Source organism: Mytilus edulis, chromosome 14 (assembly GCF_963676685.1).
Source record: "Mytilus edulis chromosome 14, xbMytEdul2.2, whole genome shotgun sequence".
NCBI classification, from domain to species: domain Eukaryota; kingdom Metazoa; phylum Mollusca; class Bivalvia; order Mytilida; family Mytilidae; genus Mytilus; species Mytilus edulis.
This window is the reverse complement of record NC_092357.1, coordinates 31,294,948-31,319,513: the sequence shown is the minus strand read 5'-3', so window position 1 is coordinate 31,319,513 and position 24,566 is coordinate 31,294,948. Positions and strand designations below refer to the sequence as shown.

Sequence of the window (24,566 nt, the reverse complement as noted above, 5' to 3'; positions counted from 1 at the left end):
CTTTCCGTCAAGTTACCATTAAAATATGTATATAATAAATAAAGGGACTGTTTATTTGCTATTTCTAATCCAAGTTTCTTCTCTACGGCGAGCACTGCTATATTATATAGGGAGTCACTATATATTATAGGAGTATAATCATAGTATACATGCAGAATAACTCGAAAATAATTGTCCCGTGTAGTTATGAAAATCATGTTCAACAGCTTGCAACTGGAAATCTTCCATATGATTTAAAAGTCGGTCTGATGACGGAAACAATATCCGGTCGACGTTATTTTCGTTTTTCTCCCAAAATAACCTAAACTGAATAATCAAAAGAATGGATGACAAATGCGACTATGCAAGGTTCCTTTAGGACACTGAGTCATGATGACTAATTTATTGCGGAAGGAAGAGAAGCGACACACAAAATGAGGTCTTCACGATTAATGGATAGATGTCAGAAAAAGAAATAACACAACTTAGTTATTACTTATAATTTAATTGATGACAGTAAGTTGGTCTTTGCCCGAAATGTCATAGTAAAGCCGCCATATTGGTTATAACTACACATTGTATCTTGTATTGACAAATACTGAATGAGATTTAATAGGAGATGGGGCACTGACGGCTAATTTTACTGACATACACTTAAACATTAAATATCCAGTTCTCTCGATTATCAATGAATAAGAAATTAAAGGAACTGCGTTGGTTAGAATCAACTATTTACAAGTGCACGTATTCATGTTAGACTTGATTTCGAAAATTCAAATATTAAATAAAGAAATGAATGGTGTTCGTCTTTTTAAGATGCATATACTATCTTCAAGAAGTTTTAAATTTTGATTGGAGGGGTTTTCAAACTGCAATATGTTAACAGATATATTGATATTCATTTGGATTAGGTCTATTTCTATCTCCCGTGGCTCAAATAATGTAAATGTTATAAAGAATGGAAATAAATAGTTTTAAATTGTTAAGCTTCAACATCTGTGTTATGTAAAAACGGTAGTATTCTTTTTTTTTCTTTCTCATAAAGATAAACCGTATTAGAGCTGATGCTTACAACATATATGCATTACACGTGGAGTAAAGCATGACTACCCTTTGTGTGTTAATATGAATATCAACACGATCAATGATAAAAAGAGGTTATTGCTTTTAACAACAGTATTCATGTTGCAGCTTTTGAAATGTTATTTACAATAAAAAACATTACACCATCATTTTTATTGACATTGAGTTAATTATATTCGTTACAGAAAAGTCACGTACCGGAATGGACAAACAAAAGACGTTTTTAGAAAGACAAAAAAATGTATTTAATATGATATATGTGTTGCCTTTTTCAAATTAAGAATTTTATCAGTCCAGGTTTTTTTTGTCGTACTTTTCGTGTCACTTTTGCCGATCAGTGTTCACAGCTATTACTCAATCATACATAATGTATATGCTCAAATTTTACGTAAACTCAACGCAGGAACATTATATAAGGTCTCAGCCAAAATATATATTCAACACAAGGAACGAGTTTACACAATGTTCCTTATGTGACAGGAAATAAATAAAATGCTGAATCTGTTAAATGAAAAAAAGATGACTTGTTTTTTTTTCATATGAATTATAACTAAAAAAAATCAATAAATAATTGATTTGTTACATACTTTAAAATATCCATCTTCATAATGCAAAGTTGTTTCTTGTAAGCAATACAATAATTCATGGTAGGATAATTCATAGCACTTTTTTAATTTATGCCTATAATTAACATAAGATTAAAAAAACATATTATCATGATTATGTTTTTCATTTCAAATATCTGTAATACTTGTTTGCAGATTTAAAATGAATTCATTCGACTTGAGCATGTTTACAGGAAGTAACGATACACACTTAGAAAGAAGGCAATGTTTCTCTCGGAGAAAATGTCAAAGGTCAATTGCATTTATTTCGATTATGTTTTAAAAACCTATTTTCAAATGATTATGAATATTCAAATGACGGGACATAACTGATATTGTTTAAATACCAAAAAAACGTACCTTTAGACTTCTTGTGACTCTATTTTTGGCCTTTTCTGAGTTTGGTATGGAAAATAGTTGATATTGTCTAGGGTCACAAATTATTGTTTCATTCGTCTCTATATTTATATTGTAGACATGACGATTCTGAAAATAGCAAAAGATATATATACGTATGTTATAAACGTTAACATGGTAGAAGTAGGAGAAACAAATAAAGTGAAATACAACGAAAAGTAATCGAGTCATTCGGGATAATGTTCATATCAGTCAGATTTTCAGGTTTTATCAAGCCCCGTCTGTTTATTTCGTTCTGGTATAATCCCAAAAAAACTTTTCTGAAGGGTATACATTAACGTGTATAGTTATTCTTTTTCGAAAACTAAACCAGAGGAGATCTAGAATTATATAGTATATCGTGTTGAAAAAGCTGAGATATTAAACAAAAAGCTACGGAATATACTCTGTTAATTGCCATGTAAGCGAAAGGTTTAGCTAGCCACACAACTAGGTTTAATCCATTATTCATTTTCTTAAAATGTCCTGTGAAAATTCATCAATATACCAGTTGTAATCAAAACTTCCGTTTCTGTGTATTTTGCCGTTTGATGTATGTTGCACCACAGTGATTCTGTTGTTCCGTTATTTTCCTTTAATAGAAGCTATACGTTTCTCTCGATTTTATTTTGTTACCCGGATTTGTTTTCTGTTATTCGATTTATGACATCTGAATAACTGTATTCTGCTGTTACTTTTATTATTGATTCTAAAAAAGTAAATTGAAAGCTATTGAAATAGTATGATGCAAATGTTAAAATTATCAGTGATTCAAGTAAAAGTAAGTAATAAAAAGAAGTTCCTCAAAAGTGGATCGAAATATTTAGTATGCTTTATATCAGATATAAACCCAATTTTCGTAAATCACATCTTGTTTTGCTCGAACTACACGAATACAATAAAATTGAGGCTGATTTAGTAAGACAAAAAAAGATTTACACGGTTATTAAACTAAACAATGGTGCATTTGGTTACACATATTACTTGTAGTTTTAGTAAAGCTGTAATTCATTATTACCTGTGGGACCATAAGGTTTCTAGTTTATGTGGATACTAACATTAGTACAAGTATCGAGTCGATTCCTTTATATTGCCATTTTTAAAAAGTCTGGTCTATTGCTTAACGTTTAATTTTGAATCGCTAAAACATTACTAAAATGATAACTTGAAAATAGTTGAAACTTAATTTGGAATTAAGCAATTGTTTAAAGAAACATTTCTACGAATAACTTAAAGTTTACTTTCATTCTGATTTTCAAATCTTTTGAAAAGCCAACAAATATACAAAAAGCGTCAATTATAAGACTTACCAGCTATGGTAAATATGATAATGTTCAGATCATTCGCTAACAAATTCAGTACAGTTCAGTAGTTTTTCAGACAATACAGAATGTTATTAAAAGTCAATGACAACTACTGAAAGTCTAAAAATAGATTAAAGAGATCATAATTCAAAAAGGTAATATCACAAAAATACTGAACTTTTAGGAACAGTTTAAAAGGAAAGTCCCTATTCAAAAGACAAGATCAAAGCTCAAACACATCAAATGAATGGATAACAACTGTCATATTCCTGACTTGGAATATGCATTATCTTGTGTACACAATGGTGCCCTAAACCTGGTTTTAAAGCTAGCTAAACCTGTCACTTGTATGACATTCGCATCATATTCAATGATATTGACAACGATGTCATACATAATAGGTAGACAAATAAGGGTACAGCCGTCAACAATGTGTTATAATCTTGGTTACTATAAAAACAAGCAAATATACAAAAACAAAAAGAGTTTAACGATCTTGACTGGCCATACAGCCGTGCACGGTCTGAAAAAAATGTACAACAGAGAAGCACAAGTTGTTATATAGACCAATTACATTTGATATAAGCAAACATTGAAGACAAGAATACACAAATTTACCATAGTACAATAATACAATGACGGGATGTACATATCAAAGAAACACCATAAAAAAGAATGTGTCCATAGTACATGGACGCCCCATCTACACTATCATTTTCTATTTTCAACAAACCATGAAAATGGAGTGAAATCTCTAATTTGGTATTAAAATGACAATCTTTAGATGTTATAATAGGGAACATGTGTTCTAAGTTTGAAGTCGATTGGACTTCAACTTCATCAAAACCAACCTCGACTAAAAACTCTAACCGGAAGCGGGACAGACGTACAGGCGAATAGACGAATGAACGAATGAACTGACGGTCGGACTGACGCACAGACAAGAAAGTATAATGCCTATAAATGGGGCATAAAAATGCATATAAACAAAGTACATTAGCAAAAATGAAAGACAAGAATACAAAAATGTACAAAAACGGGATGTATAAGTACACATCCACGTCAAATGTATCAAAGAAACACCAAAAGTCATATCGACAAGGCACATAAACAAAAATGACAGACAATAATACAAAAAAAGGTACAGTAATTAAATTAACGAAATAGACACTGAGTCATTTGAGTTCTATTGCACATTCCCATTTAACACTAATGGATAAAGTTTGCAAGTACTTGGCCAATTAAGATTGTATTGTACTGTTAAATGTTTTATAACAATAAGATCAATAACGGTATCACAATGCATACACGAATCATTTAAATGTTTCGTTTTCCAAAACAATTATATGATATATAATACATATTTTGTATTGTAATGTGATCACATACTAAAAGGCCCAAGTTGAAATTAATACTACGTTAGCAATTTAAACTGAATAAGGTTATTACTGTGTTTTACTGTATTTTTTTTTATTAAGAATTGGTACTAAAGGTAATTCAACAACCTTTGCATGTAGGTAATATTTAGACAATGTCAAAATGCATTTCCAAACACGTAACGATTTGAAATCCTTTATATAAAACATGTTTAATGTCGATTCACAGAAACTACTAATGAAGCTGAAGTTGGTAAAAATGTGATAACTGCTACACACACACATACAATTTGTTTTACTAAGTAATGAGATATTACGGAAATTAAGTATTCTTTTTCTGACGTATGACTAAAAATAACATAACATTTACTCACAATTACCAGTAGGTAATGTTTTAACTAGATATGAACAAAATTACATGAAACAAGTAATTGTATTTATTTACTAGAATAGTGTGTATATAAAAAAAAATTCTGAAACAAACAAAAATATTACTTAGGAATACTTTAACATTTGCCTTGGATAACTAGATAATACTTCGAGTTTTACTTCAGATTACTTAAAATACTTGATATATTGAAAATACGATATCCATTACCTAATCTATTTCCATATCAAAACATCTTCAAGCTATCATTTCCCCTTAATGATATAGCTGTCATTATATAAACTTGGTCTTAATAGAATTAATAATTATAAAGGTAATAAATTGTATCATGTTTCCAATAGTGTTTTTTTTTTTTTTTATTTGAAAATAGAAAATATTCAGCAAATCAGGATTAAGGTTCCATTTGACTTTGATAAGCTTTTTTTTTTTTTAAAATGGCTAGAACTCATTCAAATTTCAAATGAATCGAACAGTAAACTGGAGCTTCTCTTTGTGTACTCTTTCAATAAAAATAAAAGTTAGCACAAAGAATTTCGGGGGACGTAGACTCTATTAACTTTCGATAAAAAGAAAAGAAATAGATTAAAACAGGATATAGTATATGATCATTTTTTGAAAGTTATGTTACTTTTAAAAATAATATGCATTTATAATAAAAACAAAAACATTTTTTTTTATTCCTCTCTGTATATATATATATATATATACCTATGAATAATGAATAAAAACCTATAAATACATTACTTATTCAACACATGAATTAAAAGTTTTTTTCCCCAGAAACTACTTGCCATAAGTAAAACAATGGCTTACAAGTGATAAAAAATTAATTAAGAATATTAAAAGAAATACAAGTGCTCAATATTTATCAACAGAATTAATTACAACTAGTAAAAGAAAGTATTAATGTGCATTAAAATAATTATTACTATAACTTAAAGAGATACTTCATGTGGTTTAAAATAATTAATTACTATCGTAAAAGAAATACTTAATGTGAATAAATTATATATGAAAAAAGTTACTTAATATTGATTAAAAGAACTTCTTAAGATACATAGAACATTTATTGCATTTAATTACTAGCTAATTACTTACAATTACTTAGAATTAGTAGTAATAACTCATTTTTTTCTTCATTTTTTTACTTGTTTTTTTTTTTACTTGATTTGAGTAACAACAATAGTCGTTTGAAGTAAAATCTAGTATTTTTCTCTTTGGGTGCATCAATGTAACGTTATTCAATAGACCCAAACTACCCCTGGTAGCCTTAAATACCGAAAATCAGCGTTTGTTTCTTTTGGCTACTAGTAAATAATATTGAGGTTTGTTGTCATAAATATTTTTTAAGTTAAAAGACATTACTATTACAAGAAATTTAGTATTATAAACATATTTGTATCTTATTTTCGAATATATTTTACACGGTCACACTAATATGTATTATCCGAAGATATGAAATATACTCACATTTTACGACAAAATTCACGTCTGAGAATGCATCGTCCATAATGTAGGCATATAAGACAAAGAAATGATTACCCGAAATATTAGTTTTCTTTTGTTGATTCAGCAATGTAAATCCAAAAGTTACTAACAATACTTTCTTATCAATCTAACACCGACTCTTTTGTTTTCCAAAGTATTAATCTTTCAATGAAAAGTTTTAAAATTGAAAGGCCTTTGTAACAATTATCTGTTATGTCTGCAGTATTTAAATTAAATAAATATTTGGAATATCTATCTGTGATATTATCAATGTAAGACAATAAGACCATTCGAATGGAAATGTAGAAATTGGTTCTCGGTTATAATCTCTATTAAATTCTGTTATGACCTTGAAATATAGATTCTTACATTGATACAAGTAAATTATTGGATTTATACAATCGAGATAGCTAAATTATCATATATTTGTTTTGCTAATCGAGTGCTTTCTATTTTCCACAAAGTTATCAATTTCATTAAATCTGTGTGCATATTTTGTTCATCTAGTGAGCTGATAATGGTTATGACCTTCAAACTCATTCAATCAAACCTTCTGAATTCATCGTCAACCACACGCTGATTACATTGTTTTATATAATGGGTTCGGTAAGGGTTAAATTACCATATTTTTAGAGAAACATTCTTACAAAAGTTAATCCTCCAGAACGAGTAATTTGATAACGATTGACCGAAATGTGGTTTATATATACATAGTCTTCTTGTTGCACCTGCATCGTCAACAATAAGCATTAAATAGTGTTTATTTTGAAATTTACGTTTCAGGCGAATTATTTTCTGGATTTTGTTACAATCAGTTTCAATTCTAAATAAACATGAACTATTTACCATTAAAGGTAAGTATCATCGAATAAATCCTATATTACCGATATTTAAATATTTCTGATTTTGTTTTGATACGACGATTTTATTCACTGCGTTTGAAAATGATGTACCTCGTTCTAAAATGTTTCATCAATGTCGTTTAATGATTGTTACTTCAAAGAAATTTAAAAGAATTCCAGAGTTTTGGTTAGTTTTAGATCTGATTCAGCAACGTCTAGATACATGAGATACAAAAACGATTTTTTTTCATTTTACTGGTTGTCTAGCTAATTATAAATAAATATTTAAATATAGCTTTGCATTAATATTATTTAATAAAAATATGTAACATGGATATGTTGATTGAATTCATTCCAAAATGAGTAAAATTCAGAAGAACAATTCCTGGAGAGAGATTGATTGGTTGTTGGTTACTGAAAAGTCCATTGGCAAGTAATTCATTCATGATCAGAAAGATGGAGAGATAGTGGCAACAGATAAAATTTTCGGGTAGTATGACACAACATGGTATAGTGGATCTGTAAAACACAATAAGTGCACATAAAAAAAAAGTAATACATCGCCATTTGAAACTGATCTAAGGATCAGGTATTATTTCAATTGTTGGATGGAAGGGATTTTAGTACCCTTCATATGGATAGAAAAGTTTACAGATTGAACCAACGGAGTGCCAAAGTTTGTTCAACATTAGCAAGTAATATTTTATCATTAGATCAACGTTGGGCCAATGCCCTGTATAACACCTTACAACGTTGTTCCAACGTGTAGCCATCACGTTGGACCAACATAAGGGCACTTTGCACTTAAACATTGGACCAACGTTTAAAAACAACATGAACAAAATTGGGCCAATGCATGTAGATACGTTTTGCCAACGTTCCAATGTTGGCTGGTTTATGGGTCTTTTGTCTTATCTACCATTAAATTATAAGTCGACACACTTGCACCTCTGAGGGTTATGCCTACGAAGTAGTCAAAATTTTTAAACTACTTGTAACCATAAATTGAACGAAATATTTATTCGTTCAAATGTTTTATTTTCTTAAATCTTATATAATGAATGGATTTTGAAAAAAGGAGCAAATCTGTGCGTGTTCAACTAGCAGTAATGATAAGAGGCCACATTAGTTATGGAAAAGTCAAAAGACCTAATTATGGGTTTTGAAATAGGCACAACAGTGTGCGTGCAGAACTACGTAAAATTTAAATCGGTAATTGACTTTGGTAGTTATCCGATGTTTAAATCTCGTAAATCAATGAAATAATCATTGTAAAAATTACATAGTTCATATATTTTCTTCAAAGTTGAAATGATAAACTCTACTTGAATGGTATAAAATATAGTCATCACATCTTTTATGTCTAAATCATTTAAAGTGGTAGAGTAATAAACAAATACCCCTTAAATAACGAAATGAGCTAGTGTGATATTTTAGCTTTTATAAGCGGTAAAGTGTAAGTCTTTTGTTGTTTATACAAATGAAATTATGAAATTATAAATACACAAACAATGAAGTCCTTGAACCCTTAAACGTTATATCATCTTGCAAATTTTACTTTTCTTTAGAAACAGCAGCTTTGACATATGTATGCACTTGTTTTTCTTTTAGCTTACCTGGCCCAAAGGGCGAAGTGAGCTCTTCTCATTATTAAGGGTCCGTCGTTCGTTACATTTAACAAAAATATTCTACTGAACCTCCAGGGTCATATGTAATCACACTTGACCACAATCATCATTGGGTATCTAGTTTAAAAATTTGTCTGATGAACCCGCCTGCCAAGCAAGATGGCCAACATGGCTAAAAATATAACATAGGGATTAACTGCAAGTTTTGTCTACTATTTTGAAACCGTTTTAAATATTTCATCCTTTATTTCAAGTTGGATAGGATAAATGCGTTGCATATAGGCACCAAACTTTGAAGGTTGAAGTGAGAAGACATTGCATATGCAGCGGAACGTAACGTTCAAGGTAAATGCTAAAATAGAGGCGAAAGATAAAAAATGGACATTAAAACTAGCTAGCTTCTTTTTACTCTTCTAAAAACATGTAGAAGCTCTAATGTGAAATCTGCCGTTTATCAACAAAGGAACAAGTCGAACATGCAGAGGAACACAGTCTGTTCCTTTGCACTATGTTTGTTAAAAAAAAACAAGTCAGCCGAACGTTAAAAAATATGTTGTTAATACAAAAAAAATGAAGCATCTTGATTATGTCCGATTTAGAGTTTTATTTTGTGTGAATCAAAGAAGTATTATTTGTCCTCCGCTACCCTAGATTTGTGTATCTACGTTTACCATTTTGTATGAAACGAAGACCAAATATTTTAATTTGTTTTAAGCTTTGAATAGTGAATATTTGTTAAAAGTCTTGACAATTAACACCTCTCTTTCTATCTACTGTTTCCTTTATCGTACAATTACTGTCCCCTTAAGTGTTCACATATCCTTTGATATACAAAATAAATAAAGTGGAATACTTTTTAACTTTATCAATGTTTGCATTTTACACGTATCATATTTGGGAATTCTGTCTTCTTCAAAGCAAATCCAAACCATGTCTGTCAATATGAGAACACATTTTAAAACAATCCCTTTTTTATCATCCTGCACTGAGGGATTCAATTTATGGTTCATCAACATATTCTTATTTTGAAGAATTATTTGGCCTCAAATTCTTCTGATCCTGCTATATAAAAAAATATTTTACATGAGATATGTTTTTCCATGTAGTGATGTTATGCTATTGTTTTATAAAAATGGAGAAGGTTTGGTCCCATTAAAACGTTTAATCCCGCTGCAAATGTTTGCACCTGTATTAAGTCAAATGTACATTAGTTGTCGTTTTTTATGTTATTTATATGTGTTTCTTGTTTTTTTATATAGATAAGACTGTTGGTTTGCCCGTTTGAATGGTTTTACACTAGTAATTTTTGGGCCCTTTATAGCTTGTTGTTCGGTGTGAGCCAAGGCTCCGTGTTGGAGGCCGTACATTGACCTATAATAGTTTACTTTTATAAATTATTATTTGGATGGACAGTTGTCTCATTGGCACTCACACCACATCTTTCTATATCTATTTGTTATTTGTTCAAAATGGTAGCACAATGACATCTTTTCGATACCACTCTTTTTCTGAGAGATTTCAAGAAAGGTTTCATACTTGGTATTATTGTTGTCTTCATTAACAGCTGTCTTAATTTTATCAAACAAGAAGGATTTACTGGGGTTTTTATGTTTGTTCTCATACTTTAATCACAGGTCCATCCTCTGAACGTCACTCCTTCGATACCATTTGGTTTAATCGCGTACCATGCTGTGAACCTGATCATATCACCATGTCATTTGATAAGACAATTTATATGGAGCAATGATGCTTTGACTATTTTCCGATAACACCTATGGAACGCAAATCCTCCAAGACAGTTTCCCTGAAGCAACAATGCTCTAGGACATCTAGACAGAACAACCGAAGTACAAGATACACGTTATCTGAGTGAGTGCCAACCTCATTGTAGTTTAAGCATAATTGCATATTGTACGAAACATATGGCGATAAATGTAATACCCATATAATCCATATACTTAATCATGAATCATGAACAGTTTATATTAACATATAATAATAATTTATTTGAATAACTTCACAGACAAGTAAAATAATACATGGTTAAGGTAAAACTACATAATTACAAAGTAAAGGTACAGATATAATAAAATGCAATTATCTCCGTACTTAAAGCCCTATTAAACAATAAAATATGCTCAACTAAATGGTTTTAGTTACCTAGGCGAACATATACATTGGAATAATGTTCGATTTGAAATTGATTAAACTAAAATATTTATAATTTTCTTAAATTGTGAAAGTCATAAAAGGTCATACACATTTTGAATAAAAACAAACAGGAAAGGGTAAGTCAGAAACCAACACGTGGGGATAATGGTCTAATAACTTGATAAATTTTCATTCAAATCTTTAGGAGTTAAAATCTTCTGTTGTCTGGTTAAGAACATGTGTATTTCCTGTTTATTAGAATTTACTGTGTCCAGAGTTTGGTTAACTTTAAGTAAGTACTGCTTTCATTCGACCTGTTAAACGATCAAGGTAAAACTTGTTGGTATATACGGACGTATAGGCAGCCGTATTACCTTTAACCTGTAAAAAGTCTGTTCGAATTCATAAAGCTTTTTTTTCACAATCAACACTTTACAAAATTATATTATTGACACATGTTGTGGTCAACAGTCATTCATAAAAGCGCGTCCGATCGTTAAGAAATACAAAAAGTACATACAAAAAAGAATTAAAATAAAGTTTCTAATTAAAAGATAGCACGCTTAAACTTACTGTTAATGAAAAACATAATATAATAAACCAGTAAATATTTCGGAATACATGTACATCTTCACTACCATCACAGCTGCGATTAACCATTAGAAGATTGAAGATTGGTCTTAAATTTACACCTACATATTTTATACCAAAACAAAAGTAAAATAACAAAAAAAAACGAACTCCGAGGAAAATTTAAAACGGAACGTCCATAATCAAATGGCAAAATCAAAAGCTCTAACACATCAAACGAATGGATAACAACTGTCAACTGTCTTATGTAGAAAATGTTAGTTTAACCTGTTCTCATAGATAGCTAAACCTCTCACTTGTATGACTGTTGTATAAAATTCCATTAAAATGACAACAATGTGTGAACAAAACAAACAGACATAATAGGTAAAAATGTCAAAAGTAAGGAAACAGTAGTCAACAGTCAATGCATTGATAGAAAGATTCTTAAAATTCCACTTAAATACATAAATATTATGTATTCAAACGAATATATCAGCAAGAATAAGTTATAGATTAAAAACAAATGGAGTCCCTTTATATCTATAATCCTGGGTTTTATAAAGCTCTGCAAACGATACGATTGGATGCAAATCTGCTGATACTGATCCTCATATAAAACAATACTGATAGTGACAATCATATAAGTAAAATACCGATACCAATCTGAATGGAATGAAGAGTCTCACGGTGAAATTTCTGCTAGATTTTCTGATTTGCATCTAATCATTTTATTGAATGTCATGTTTATAATGGTTTGACGAGGCCCTATAGATGATTTCAGTGGTTCATATTTTAACTGCGTATACCCCTAGGAACATCTACTATCAATACATTCTGTTTTGTTGCCATTATCTGTTTTACAGTCTTCAGAATTATATCTACGTCAGACGACAAAACATTTATTTGTTCTTGCAAGGTGAGATCTGTATCTTTTTCATAACTAGCTTCAAACCTGAAAGCAAGACAAAAACAATTGGAAAATATCTAATACTAAAAGTTCGACAAACGTTCATCTTTAATTTTAAAAACAAATGCTTCATTTATAATTTAACTTTTTATAATTGGTCGCATGCAATTAAATAATGTTGCACTCGCTAATCATCTCTCCCTTAATCGTATATAAGATTGTTAAATCCCGATTTATGAAGTGACATATTAAAATATATGTATAACTAGTTATTTCAAATATTCCAAAAAAAAATGGGAAACATAACTTGAAATGATGTTTACGAATATATTTAAAAAAAGGACATAAAAGTGATGTAAAAAAAAAAAACGAAATATGAATATAGAAAATACCCGTCCTTTTCAGCATCCATATTTCTGGCCCGACGTCTTCGTAACCGAGTTGATGAATTTAAATGACTGTATACTGCATCTTTTTCTAAAATAGCTAATTTTTCATTTTCGGCATCGGTTTCTGTAATTTCTGTAAAGAAATATGTTCAAAGTGTTGAGTTTTTTCTTCTTCAAAATGACGTGAAAGAAGGATTTGTGTATTTTTTCAATGTTACTCAAAAATAATATTAAAACATGAAAATTGAATATACTTTAAGCGGAATCCTGTAATGCAAACAAGAAGAAACTTTTAAGGTCGCCGCCCATTCATGCACTTGTCCCCTTTTATTAATCTTATTAGTGATTTTGTTAAATCATTGCTTAACTTGTTGTGTATTCTCTTATTTTTGAGAAATTGAGATAAGACATGGCACGGTACTTGTCTATCCCAAATTCATGTATTTGGTTTTCATGTTATATTTGTTATTCTCGTGGTGTTTTGTCTGATGCTTGGTCCGTTTATGTGTGTGTTACGTTTCGGTGTAATGTCGTTGTTCTCTTCTTATATTTAGTGCGTTTCCCTCGGTTTTGGTTTGTTGCCCCGATTTTGTTTTTTGTCCATGGATTTATGAGTTTTGAACAGCGGTATACTACTGTTGCCTTTATTTTGCATATCTTAATTAATTATGTCTCATAACAACATTTATAGACTCAGTCCGATTGAAAAATTGTTATTTTGTACAAAACATGTCTATAGTTTTGATTGTCGCACCCTTTATGAAAATAAGGAGACGTGGTAAGACTTATATTTAAGAATGAATAAGCACTAAATGGTCCAATAGTTACATTACATACAGGGATGTATATATACATGATATGTGTGTACAATATATAGGACAATTGAGTGCAACCATTTATAAAATATCAACTTTGAAATGAGGAACAGCAACACAAGCGCTATTGCTTTGCTTTTTTCGTGCATATATTGATTTTATGTCATGGATGTGTACCCCATATCCTTTGGTTTTCTATTACATGTACAAAATTCATCCTTAGTCAATTTGTTCGGATTTGGTTTTATGCTTTATATCTGTAACGAGACGGACTTTAATATGGCTTTGAAGAGTATTTTCATAGCAGGTATCTCTACAAGCAATTAACCAGCGCGGAGTCAAAATGTCACAATCGTGATAAAGACACGTTCGGTAAAATTACAGAGCAGACAACTAAACTCGTATTTAAAGAGCAAAGATGTTAGAACGGAATATATATTTTGCTTATATGATACATCTAAATGTTACCCCTTATAACGAGAGAGAAGAGGGACGAAAGATACCAAAGGGACAGTCAAACTCATAAATCTAAAACAAACTGACAAAGCCATGGCTAAAAATGAAAAAGACAAACAGAAAAACAAGAGTACATATGACACAACATAGAAAACTAAAGAATAAACAACACGAACCCCACCTTAGGTTAGCTTAGGTTTCACAGATATTTTTTTCTTATCAGAGGTAAACAACTTGATGCACACATACGTAGGTTTTTGCTGTGAAGGATTTATAAATACGCAAACGCGTGTAGTCGGAATGGGAAAATAATTTCCACAGCTCGTGCAAAGAGCGTTTAATGATTTCTGCATGTAAAAGAACCATTGAAGCAACTCTTTGATTGGCTAGTAAATGGACTGCTACATGACAAAAGTTCAAAAATACAACCATTTTCTAGTGGCGGTTAAAATTCCAGGCCTTCATATCGGTGGAATCATTTGCAGAACCTTCCTATTGCATATATTTTTTGTCAATTTTTGGACACATTTTCGAAACGTTTTCGTATAGTGTATTTTTGTAATTTAAACTTGACAAAATGAATCGTTCAGGAATAATACGCTATACTTATGAATACATACTAGTATTCTTGGCAATATTAGCACAGAAAGTTATTTTATCGTGATTTAAAAGAAATGTTTTGCAAAGAAAAATCATACATTCACATAAACATGATAAACCAGAATTACGTCTGATTCAGTATCTAAATCACACGTTTTGATTTCATACGCAAAATAATTGTCTGCCTAATTGATTTGATTGCCGATCTACACAAAAAAGTCATGTGAACAATTTTATCAGTGTTTATCCATACTTTTAAATTAATTTAATTTGTGTTTTCACAAATAATAGAGTTATGTAAAATATTGCCAAGGGTACTAATTTTACCGTCCGACCAAACAGAAAAATCTAGTTTGACCTTGGCTTACAGAACAAATTTTGTTTTCTTACTGTTGCAGTTGGCTTATCGTATAATATGTAAAATGTCTATGGAGAAACTCTTCTCTGTTACCTCGCCAGCCAAAAGTGTACATTTAAAAAATGATCTTGTTTACACGATTTTCGCTTGATAATAATACTTTAATGTTCGAAATCATTTTTTTTATGAACTTTTTTTATTTGCATCATTAACCTATCAATGACTGAATATTAATTTCGGTACACGTAAAGCGTGAGTAGCGAATTGTTTTTATCAAAACGTAGGTAATCTATAACATGTGTGATGCATTTAGCTTGACATCAAGGAGAAGGAAACAACCACAGCAAACAAAAGAGGTGAAACATTTGAGTTGGGTTTAACCAGTAATGACGTTCCTGAATTTGAATTTTTATATTAACATTCCGTATCCCTACCCCCTAAAACGACCTATAAAAAGAACACAAAGAACATGTTTTAGTGTTTTACATTATAAGAAAAATTTGTGATAGTAGCAGGTCAATTTTCTCTTCTTTTTGATTTTATCCTCAACCGTTCATCAAATTTAAATTAGACTCACTCGAGACAATTGAACGCTTGGCAGACTTAATAGATTTCTATCTTTTATTGAGGACCGTGTTGACCTATCAATATATTTTTTGTTATGTGTGCCGTTGCTCACTGAAGTTTTCCGCATCCTTCTTATTCATCTTCTATAAATACGTATTACTTACTAAACTTGTTTTTTCTTTTACCTGTACATCTATTTTTGATGTACAAAATAAATATCTTGAGATGACTGAGGATAATAAATGGTGGTACCAATGACGATCTATCATAATACTCCTGAATGAGCGAAAATCTGTGGAATTTCCAAACCAATTCGTTGTTGTCTTGAACTTTTGTAAACGTATGTCTAGGATTTAATAAAGACATAAATCAAATTTCATAAGTATACTTAAGCATCATATTGATTTGCTTATCAGATTTTTACAAACAAGTTTATATTTGTAAATTTACGCTAACTTTATTACAATAAGCCTCCTTGCAAAAATTATAATCAAAAACCAATTGTTACATCGTCAACAAAAAACGTTTGCAACATGAGGGACATCTTTTCTCATATTGTTAGGCAAAGTAAGCATTCCGGATCCTGTTTACTTGATTTTTGTTTAGAAGATTATGAACAGTGATGTCAATACCTATATAAAGATACCGACCGTGCAAGACACCTATGGGAAGTCAAGGTCGTTAAATAAAACCTCGACGTCGTATATAAAGAGGGGATTCCGAGTGCAAATAAAAACAATCCAACGGAAAGTGAAAACAAACAACATCGTTACCATGTAAGCAGTAACTCCCTTAAACGCAAACCCTGGGATATCGTATTGATCAAAAGATACTACTCTATATGCAGACGCTGAAAGAATGTTGCTTAAGAGAATGTGTTAAATGTGAAAATTTCAATTTTGTGTTAATGTCCTTTTTCTGATCTGTTGGATGTTTAGCGAATTGAAATCCAAAAGAAAATTAGAAATTAGAAATTACGTCTTTAGTTGAAAAAACATCCAAACTTTAAGTATAACATTATACATGCGAGCGTCGTCGGATAGAAACCGACCGCATGCAAACAAATATAAATAAATCTGCTAACTCTTTCGGGTTGAAATAATCTCTGTGGAAAGCCTTAACTGTTTGAAAATTCAGTTGTCATAAGAATCATACGAAACATACCAAGATTTATCTTTTATTTGGTACTTGAATGTTTCAAAAATCAATCAAAGTCTTACATATGCACATGTGTACGTGCACTTGCTTAAGGTCAATTTATATCCGTTTCAGGTCATGTTATACTCTCAAGAGTTTGAGAATAAAAATAATTATAGATTATCGTTCCGGCTCAAGCGAGAATATCAATCTCGTTGAGATAACCAATAATATTTGTTTATCGCTATTTTACCTATGTTGACGTTGTTAATTTCCTTGACAACAGCACGTGTTCCCTTGGTTTCTAACAATAGTTTTCATATCACTGGACTCCGCTGATAACGGAAATTATCAGTCAGGAAGATCAAAGGAAAAATTCGTAAAATAGCGATAATACATACTATTCTGCTGTTTAAAGCAAATGATACAAACATAACCTTGTAGACACCACATTCGGAGTTCATTTGATAAGTTAAGTTTCTTTGAATCCTCTTACTCGATAAATCTTATTACTAAATTTCTTGCAACAACTCAAACGTTTTAATATTTTTTTCGGGTGTCAGTTCAAGAGACCTCAATAAGCCATAAAATGAACTTACACACATAACTTCAAACGCTGCTTACAGTGGTGTTGGATCTACTTATACATCATAAGGACTAGCAATTTTTGTTTTTTGTTTCGTGGACAACACTTTAAAGTCTTCTATGAAGTATTGTGTGGACTTGTTGGTTTTTGCCATCCTTGTCTTGGTTGTTTTTTTCAACATTTGAGTATTGACTTGACTATGTATTTTGCTTTATATTATTTTACAAATAGCACTGAATTGAGGTCGTTGATAAATATGCATATTCAGTTAACATGGTGAAAAATATTATAAAAACAAAGGACCCAGATATTAACAACTACATGCTCTCATTGTAATATCTCTATTATGCACACCCCTTCCTGGTCCAATTAGACAGTGAAAACGAATTTTATCTACTTACATAATTAACTCAACGAAGTTTTTTTACGAATTTGTTGCAATTTTTACAGTGTATGTATATTTGTATATATAAAGTTCCTAGAAAATCAACCTAACAATTTTAGAGAATATCTGATACTTTACTTCATCCCCGACCTTGCCTGGAACCTGTACTTTTCACTTAATACTTTCATCGCCTAGCATTGCACAGACGCCTTATCCCCCTCCTTTACATTTAACTATAGCTGATAAAAATCAGCTTCTGTTTCGGGAGGTGTTTCCTTCTTTATGACAAACATTCTCCATCGGATAACACGTGGTTTTACATAATATATATATATATAACTCGTCTCAAATTAAGCCAAACAATGTTAGATCTTCAAATTTCCCTCAGTGGGATTCAAACCCTTGCTTCAGTAACATCGTGGATACACCACCTGAACCTTGTTCAACGCCCTAGATATGTTAAACGCAGGAACAAGTACCTCGCTTTAGGGAAAGACAACTCTTACTTTGTACTTGTTGTAAAATATCAATCTGATTCACACAAAACATATTTTAAAACCGACATGATCTAGATGTTTTAAAAATTCTTGATTGACAACATAACATTTGCAGGACGTGTTTTTCAACAAATAATCGGCAATCACACTAAAACCAAATGGGTCCCTCTCCTTATCAATGTCTTTCTTTAGCCGTATGATGCTTATTCCGTACATGTACATAGACGATGTTTTCTCACTATATATTTAACGGTTTTGTGACTATCTTGAACGCATTTTTTTTTATCGAACTTGAAAAAAAAGGATACATCATATACAGTGAAGACTTCCACATATATTGACTTACATCTAGAAATTGACAATGAGGATCCGCTATGATCAAACCTTTTCGACAAGAGAGATTATAGCTTCCTTATTATGAACTGTCTATTTCTATGTAGCAACATTCCGGCCTGCATATTGAATATATATCTTCCAGTTGATACGAACTTGCCTTTTCCTTAATAGTGGATTGCTGCTCACGGGAAAGGTATTAAACAAGGGCTCAAAGTTCAATCTTCGAAAAAGTAACGGATGCTATCACGAGTTGATTAGCCCATTATGAAATATTTGTTTCACGGATGACGACGGACATGTTTAAAAACTCGTAGCCACAAGCATGTTCTCTTGTCATCGGATGTGAAGTATTGAACTAAACTTAATCCCAGGTGATCACTAACATGAGCAACATAACAAGTGCAACATGTAGAGCAGGATCTGTTTACCCTTCCGAATGAATCTGAACAACGCTGGTTTTAGATTCGTATTGCTCAGTCTTTAGTTTTCTTCGATGATTTTTATATACTAATGTTCGTCTTCTTGTTAATTTTGTCTTTGTTTTTGCCATGGCATTTAAGTTTATTTTCAACTTCTGAGTTCCAATATTCTTCGCTTCTCTTTAAAAAAATGTAAAGTACTAGATATCTATACATCAAACAGTCTGAATTATTAACCATACTTACGAAAACATCGCAATTAGAAGATTCACAAGAACTATATGTGTTACTACCATGTAAATGGACAGTACAAATGTATTTATCTGGTTTCTTAAAGGACATCTATCCATAGTCCCATTACTGTATAGTTCTACATTTTCAGTACAATCATCTGGCAGCGCTCCTATAATAAATATTAGTCTTCCTTATCATATAAAAAAAACACAGTAACAACGCATATTAGAATTATTGTATTGGTTAGAAATTTGACTTCGTCTATTGGTTTATATTATTTCAGTAAAGTATCTTACATATATAAATTCAACATACTAACCAATAATATTATTTTCACAACATTGTTTAAATTTCCTGTCTTGAACTATTTGAGATTTATCTTTATTGTAAGTCATATTTTTAAAAAACTGTTTGCCTAAAAACATAGAATTGTTTCCATGCCATGCAAATGTCATTTCAACAGCAAATAATATGGAATACGACTGAATAAAATGAAAACAAGTAAGTTTAATGCTAATAAAAGAAGGTAACAAGCCGATAACAAAAATTAAAAATCAAAAATATCGAACTCCAAGGAAAATTCAAAACATAAAGTCCCTTAATAATTGACAAAATCAAAAGCTTAAACACATCAACCGAATGGAAAACAACTGTCATATTCCTCGCGAGGTACGGACATTTCTTTATGTAGAAAATGGTGGATTAAACCTGTTTTCAAAGCTAGTTGAACCTCTCACTTGTATGACAGTCGCATTGAATCTGTTTATCGACAACAAGACACTTTATCTTTGAATATGTCATTTATATGATAATTGACGAATACAGGATAAGTACAGGCAAAGGTAAGTTAAGATTTATGAACACGAAATTCAATTGAGAACATGTGTACTTAATTCAGTAGAATGATAATAACGGATAAACATAAATAAAATGTCGACATAACAGAAAAAGTTAATTTGAATATTATAGAATAGCGTATTTTAAAATGCATTCAATAGCTGTATTGAACTTAGTATTTGACAATGACAGCATACATGATTGAAAGGACACAAATTGTTGTCTGAATATCACGAATACATGGAAGTGAAAAACTCCCATTTATTAACAGAATGGGATTAGTATAATAACAAGACACGCAAAGGAAACGGATCGTATTGCTCAATGCCATGACCGGAAATGAATCAAATTAAGAATTGTCAAAAAGTGGGAAAAGTCGTAGCAAACAATAAAACTAGTCAACAATTATGGACCATAGTAATTATGACGTCATAAATCTTTTGCAGACTGTTTTCTATTTATGTTTACAGAATGGCGAGCGTTATGTATTTAGGTAGATAGGTAGTGAAAACAGAGGTTCATTGACACTAACATTTCAATTTTTTTTATAGATTATTATACCATTTGTTTGCAGTATAATTAAAAAGTACTTGGTGATTCAATATCTTTTATGATCTTATATCTAAAAAAAAAATATTCTGGATCGAATCAGAATTTTAATGACATGTTCACAAAAGTATGATATTATACATTTACTAAAGATAGTATTTGCACCGACTGATATAATGACATAACTGAATTATTTACACGTTAACAACGGCTGTAAATACATAAGTTACCGTAAAATTGTTCTAGGAATAATTCTCCATACAACTGCCAATATGGCATATATACGAGATTCTGAAAAAGTGGAAATCCAGGTTCTGTATTTGGGTACATAGTTGCTTGATAAATTACTCCGAAGCCAAATAAAAAAACAGCAAATATCAAGATGAAGAAAATGACGTCGAACATCTACAAAGAAATTAAGACTGATACAATTATGTCTTGAAAACATAACAAGGATCCAATCTACCTTCGGTTCCAATAGATTTTACAGTATTCAATGGATTTTTTTTCTTTAAATTTATTTGAAAATCTGTATGATTATATACAAATATAAGAATCTCTTAAAAAAATCAGAGAGTTATCAGGAACTTGTAAGCGAAGCTTTGGACATAGGATTTATATTTGATAACATTGAAACATCTAGCAGAGGCAAACAAACTATCTTTAAATGGTAGATAAATAGTGAAACGTCATTAAATTGTAACATATAACCCAGTTAAACATGACTTGTTACATGTAGATTATAAAAACAATTCAGTATTAAAACGTTTAAATCGACATGTAAAATACTAATGGTATTGCTCTTTGAATATTTAATACACTTTTTTGTCCTATTGACTAATATGATAAAGAGTGTCTGATTGACCAATAGAGATAAAGAGTGTTCGACGGAGCAGTTATTTTAGAGCCTATGTGTCCTATGCTTACATTAAACGTTATATTGTTTAATTAGTAGTAAGTTTAATATCTACATTAGAGATTGAATGCTGCATTTCAAGCAGAATCATGGCAAATATTTCCAATGAAATCAATTACATCATTAATGTCAAAATAGGACCTCGTTGAATACGGTATCATCATTTATATCGTGAGTACCAATTTTTGTGAATTGAAGAAAAAAAATATTTTACGTGAAAATACCGCGGGATGTCCAAAGTTCCAATACAAACCTTTAGCAAATTCAAACCTTGTTAAAAGAATTTGAAATCGTGGTTTCCATCTAACAACGAAATCCACGAAAACTTGTATCCAACGAATAATAATGAATCCACAGTATTTTTATAACGTGAAGATCCATTATTAAAAGCATTTGTCAACAACGAAAATACTTACCATTCTTCCAATCATAATAACTTTCGGTCCAATCTGTTTGGAAACAAGAAAAAACTGCATGCTGTTTATGATAAATGTTCCTAATGTTAATGCATACATCATTCGTGCATTATGAAAGTCCACAGCTGACAATGTTAATCGAAGAAATACAGACATGAAAAACATACAGTACATCAACAGTTCAAACAGTGTCCAAAAAGAGAACCAGGTCATTGCATTTAGGGTCAGTTGCCTCCACTCGAAACTTTGAAAGTGCTTCATAGCAATAGCCTGAAAGAAAATGCATCGTGTTACATAGTAAAAGTTGTTGTTTGGTATATGTCAATAATAGAGCAACAGAACAAAAGGTGAAAAAAGGTTTAAGGGTCTTCAACAAAAGGTATCATACTATATATCTAGTCAATGCCTTTGCCGCGTATTGAAGAATACTAGTTAATAGTATGAGATATATCCTCATGTGATTAGATGATAAAAATAAGTCATTAACAATATAAAGTAAAAACTATCATGATTACAAAAACTCAACCATTGATTAGGTAACTTGGGTGTTTTACCAGACTGAGTATAAATACTGTTGGATAGTGGACTAATTAAATTCTCAGGAAGACTCTAAGTAAAAAGAGGGGAAGTACACACATTTATGTTTTGACCTTCGCGAAAAATATAAGTGCATATGAATTCTACATTCCTTTATTTTTTTACAAAATTTCATAGTCAAATTGTCGAAGTTTTAGCAAAAACAGTAGTTTCTATGAGATTTACAGAAGTGAAACTATTTTGGGTACAACGGAGAACATTTATAATTTTACCAAATCTGGTCAATCTCCAGCGATTAAAATGAAATTAACTCCAATATCGAAATTCATAAATATTTCAAAAAAGATTGAGAAAATCCTTGGCTTGGGTTTCCCCTGGGCCAATTTGTTTTTCGTCACCTACTATGTCGAAACAATATCATTTTCGCCACCCTTGCAAGTAACACAAACATATTTTTGTTAAGAACTTGTTTCCCTATTTGCTAACAAAAAAAAATCATTTTGCAGCAGTGTTGTCTCATTTATCATAATTCTGCATGTCTATTTTAAATCATAGAATGAAATATGATCTCGTAGCGATCTATTACCAGTATACATACTATTAGATAGCGGACATATAGAATTATCAGGAAGACTCAAAGTAAAGGATTGCGGAGTACAGAAATTTAGTATAGGTTTAAACTCTTACAAATTCAAGACATATACGTTTTCGGATTTTACTAGACTAGATAATTTTGAGTGCCAAATTTTTCGCATTCTACGGTCGGCCAAATCATGTTGACATCTTTTGAATCAATGGCTTCAACTGTTAATCATGTTGGTCAACATATTTCTTACACGAGATACCTTTCTAAAAATATGTACTAGAAATCTTGCTAGGTAAAGTAAGCCCTAGACTATTCAAACAGATGCAGCTGTGGTGTTAGTGTTAATTTGGAGACAGGAAGGCAAATTGTTCAGATAAGCATCAAATTTTCTTTACTTGTTAATTAAACCTGTATCTTCATTTAAAGCGTAATAAAAGATAATAAGATACTAGTGATACCTCAAAGTATGTTTAACTGAATAAATGCGATCAACAACGTCATGAAATTATGAAAACAAAACGTAATAAATTTCATGCATTCAAAATGCTTTCCTGGAATTACCTTCATCAGGAACGCTCGAAGCCGAATATTCGAAAGCCAAGGATATATATGAACTGAAACAGTTGAAGAGCTATATAACCAAAAAAAGATCTAAAAAACAGCCAAATCCATCTAAAGTCAACTTTGCTAACTGGAGTTGAAACCTTTTTTTTTTTTAAATTTAAGAATTTAAAATTATTCAATTTGAGTATATCATTTATATAGCGGAACTTTAAGTAATAATAAAATTTCTTATAATTATTTCTGAAGCTGCAATATCGTTAGACACATTTTCAATACCGTTGTTGGCTTGTTTCCTGTTTCCCATCAACTTATGTATTAGAAATGTCATGATTATGTATTACAACTTCCGTAATACTATAAAAATATGATTGAGCAATGCTGCAATTAATGAGACACTTTTTACTAGTGAACCTCCAGTATGTAATCATTAATAATATGAAAGAAAAATTTGCAGCTGGAAGTTTAGCCATTTTTAAAAAAAAAACCATCAGTCAATCAATCATGCGAATGAAGAAATAATTTAATGAAAGAAGAAACTCAATTAGCTGTTATTATGGTTATAAGAATGCCAACTATCAGTTGGAGACTGAGTCCACGAAACGTTGTGTATGGTCTAGCGTTAAAAAAGTAAGACATTGTCACCTAGTATGGATGTTATTTTT

General features: G+C 30.8%; 1 protein-coding gene across 1 annotated transcript in view; it reads right to left on the bottom strand.

The window, feature by feature from the left end:
• Positions 1-11,068: 11,068 nt before the first annotated feature.
• The window catches only part of LOC139502918 (transient receptor potential cation channel subfamily M member 5-like), a 41,397-nt gene continuing 27,899 nt past the window's right edge, over positions 11,069-24,566 (bottom strand). Inside the window, exons 18-23 of the mRNA XM_071292585.1 lie at positions 22,218-22,487; positions 21,116-21,290; positions 19,512-19,668; positions 16,070-16,251; positions 13,113-13,242; positions 11,069-12,765 (exon numbers count right to left, since the gene is read on the bottom strand). Coding sequence (XP_071148686.1) covers positions 12,606-12,765; positions 13,113-13,242; positions 16,070-16,251; positions 19,512-19,668; positions 21,116-21,290; positions 22,218-22,487 — 1,074 coding nt within the window. The 3' untranslated portion in view covers positions 11,069-12,605. The remainder of the gene's footprint in view (positions 12,766-13,112; positions 13,243-16,069; positions 16,252-19,511; positions 19,669-21,115; positions 21,291-22,217; positions 22,488-24,566) is intronic.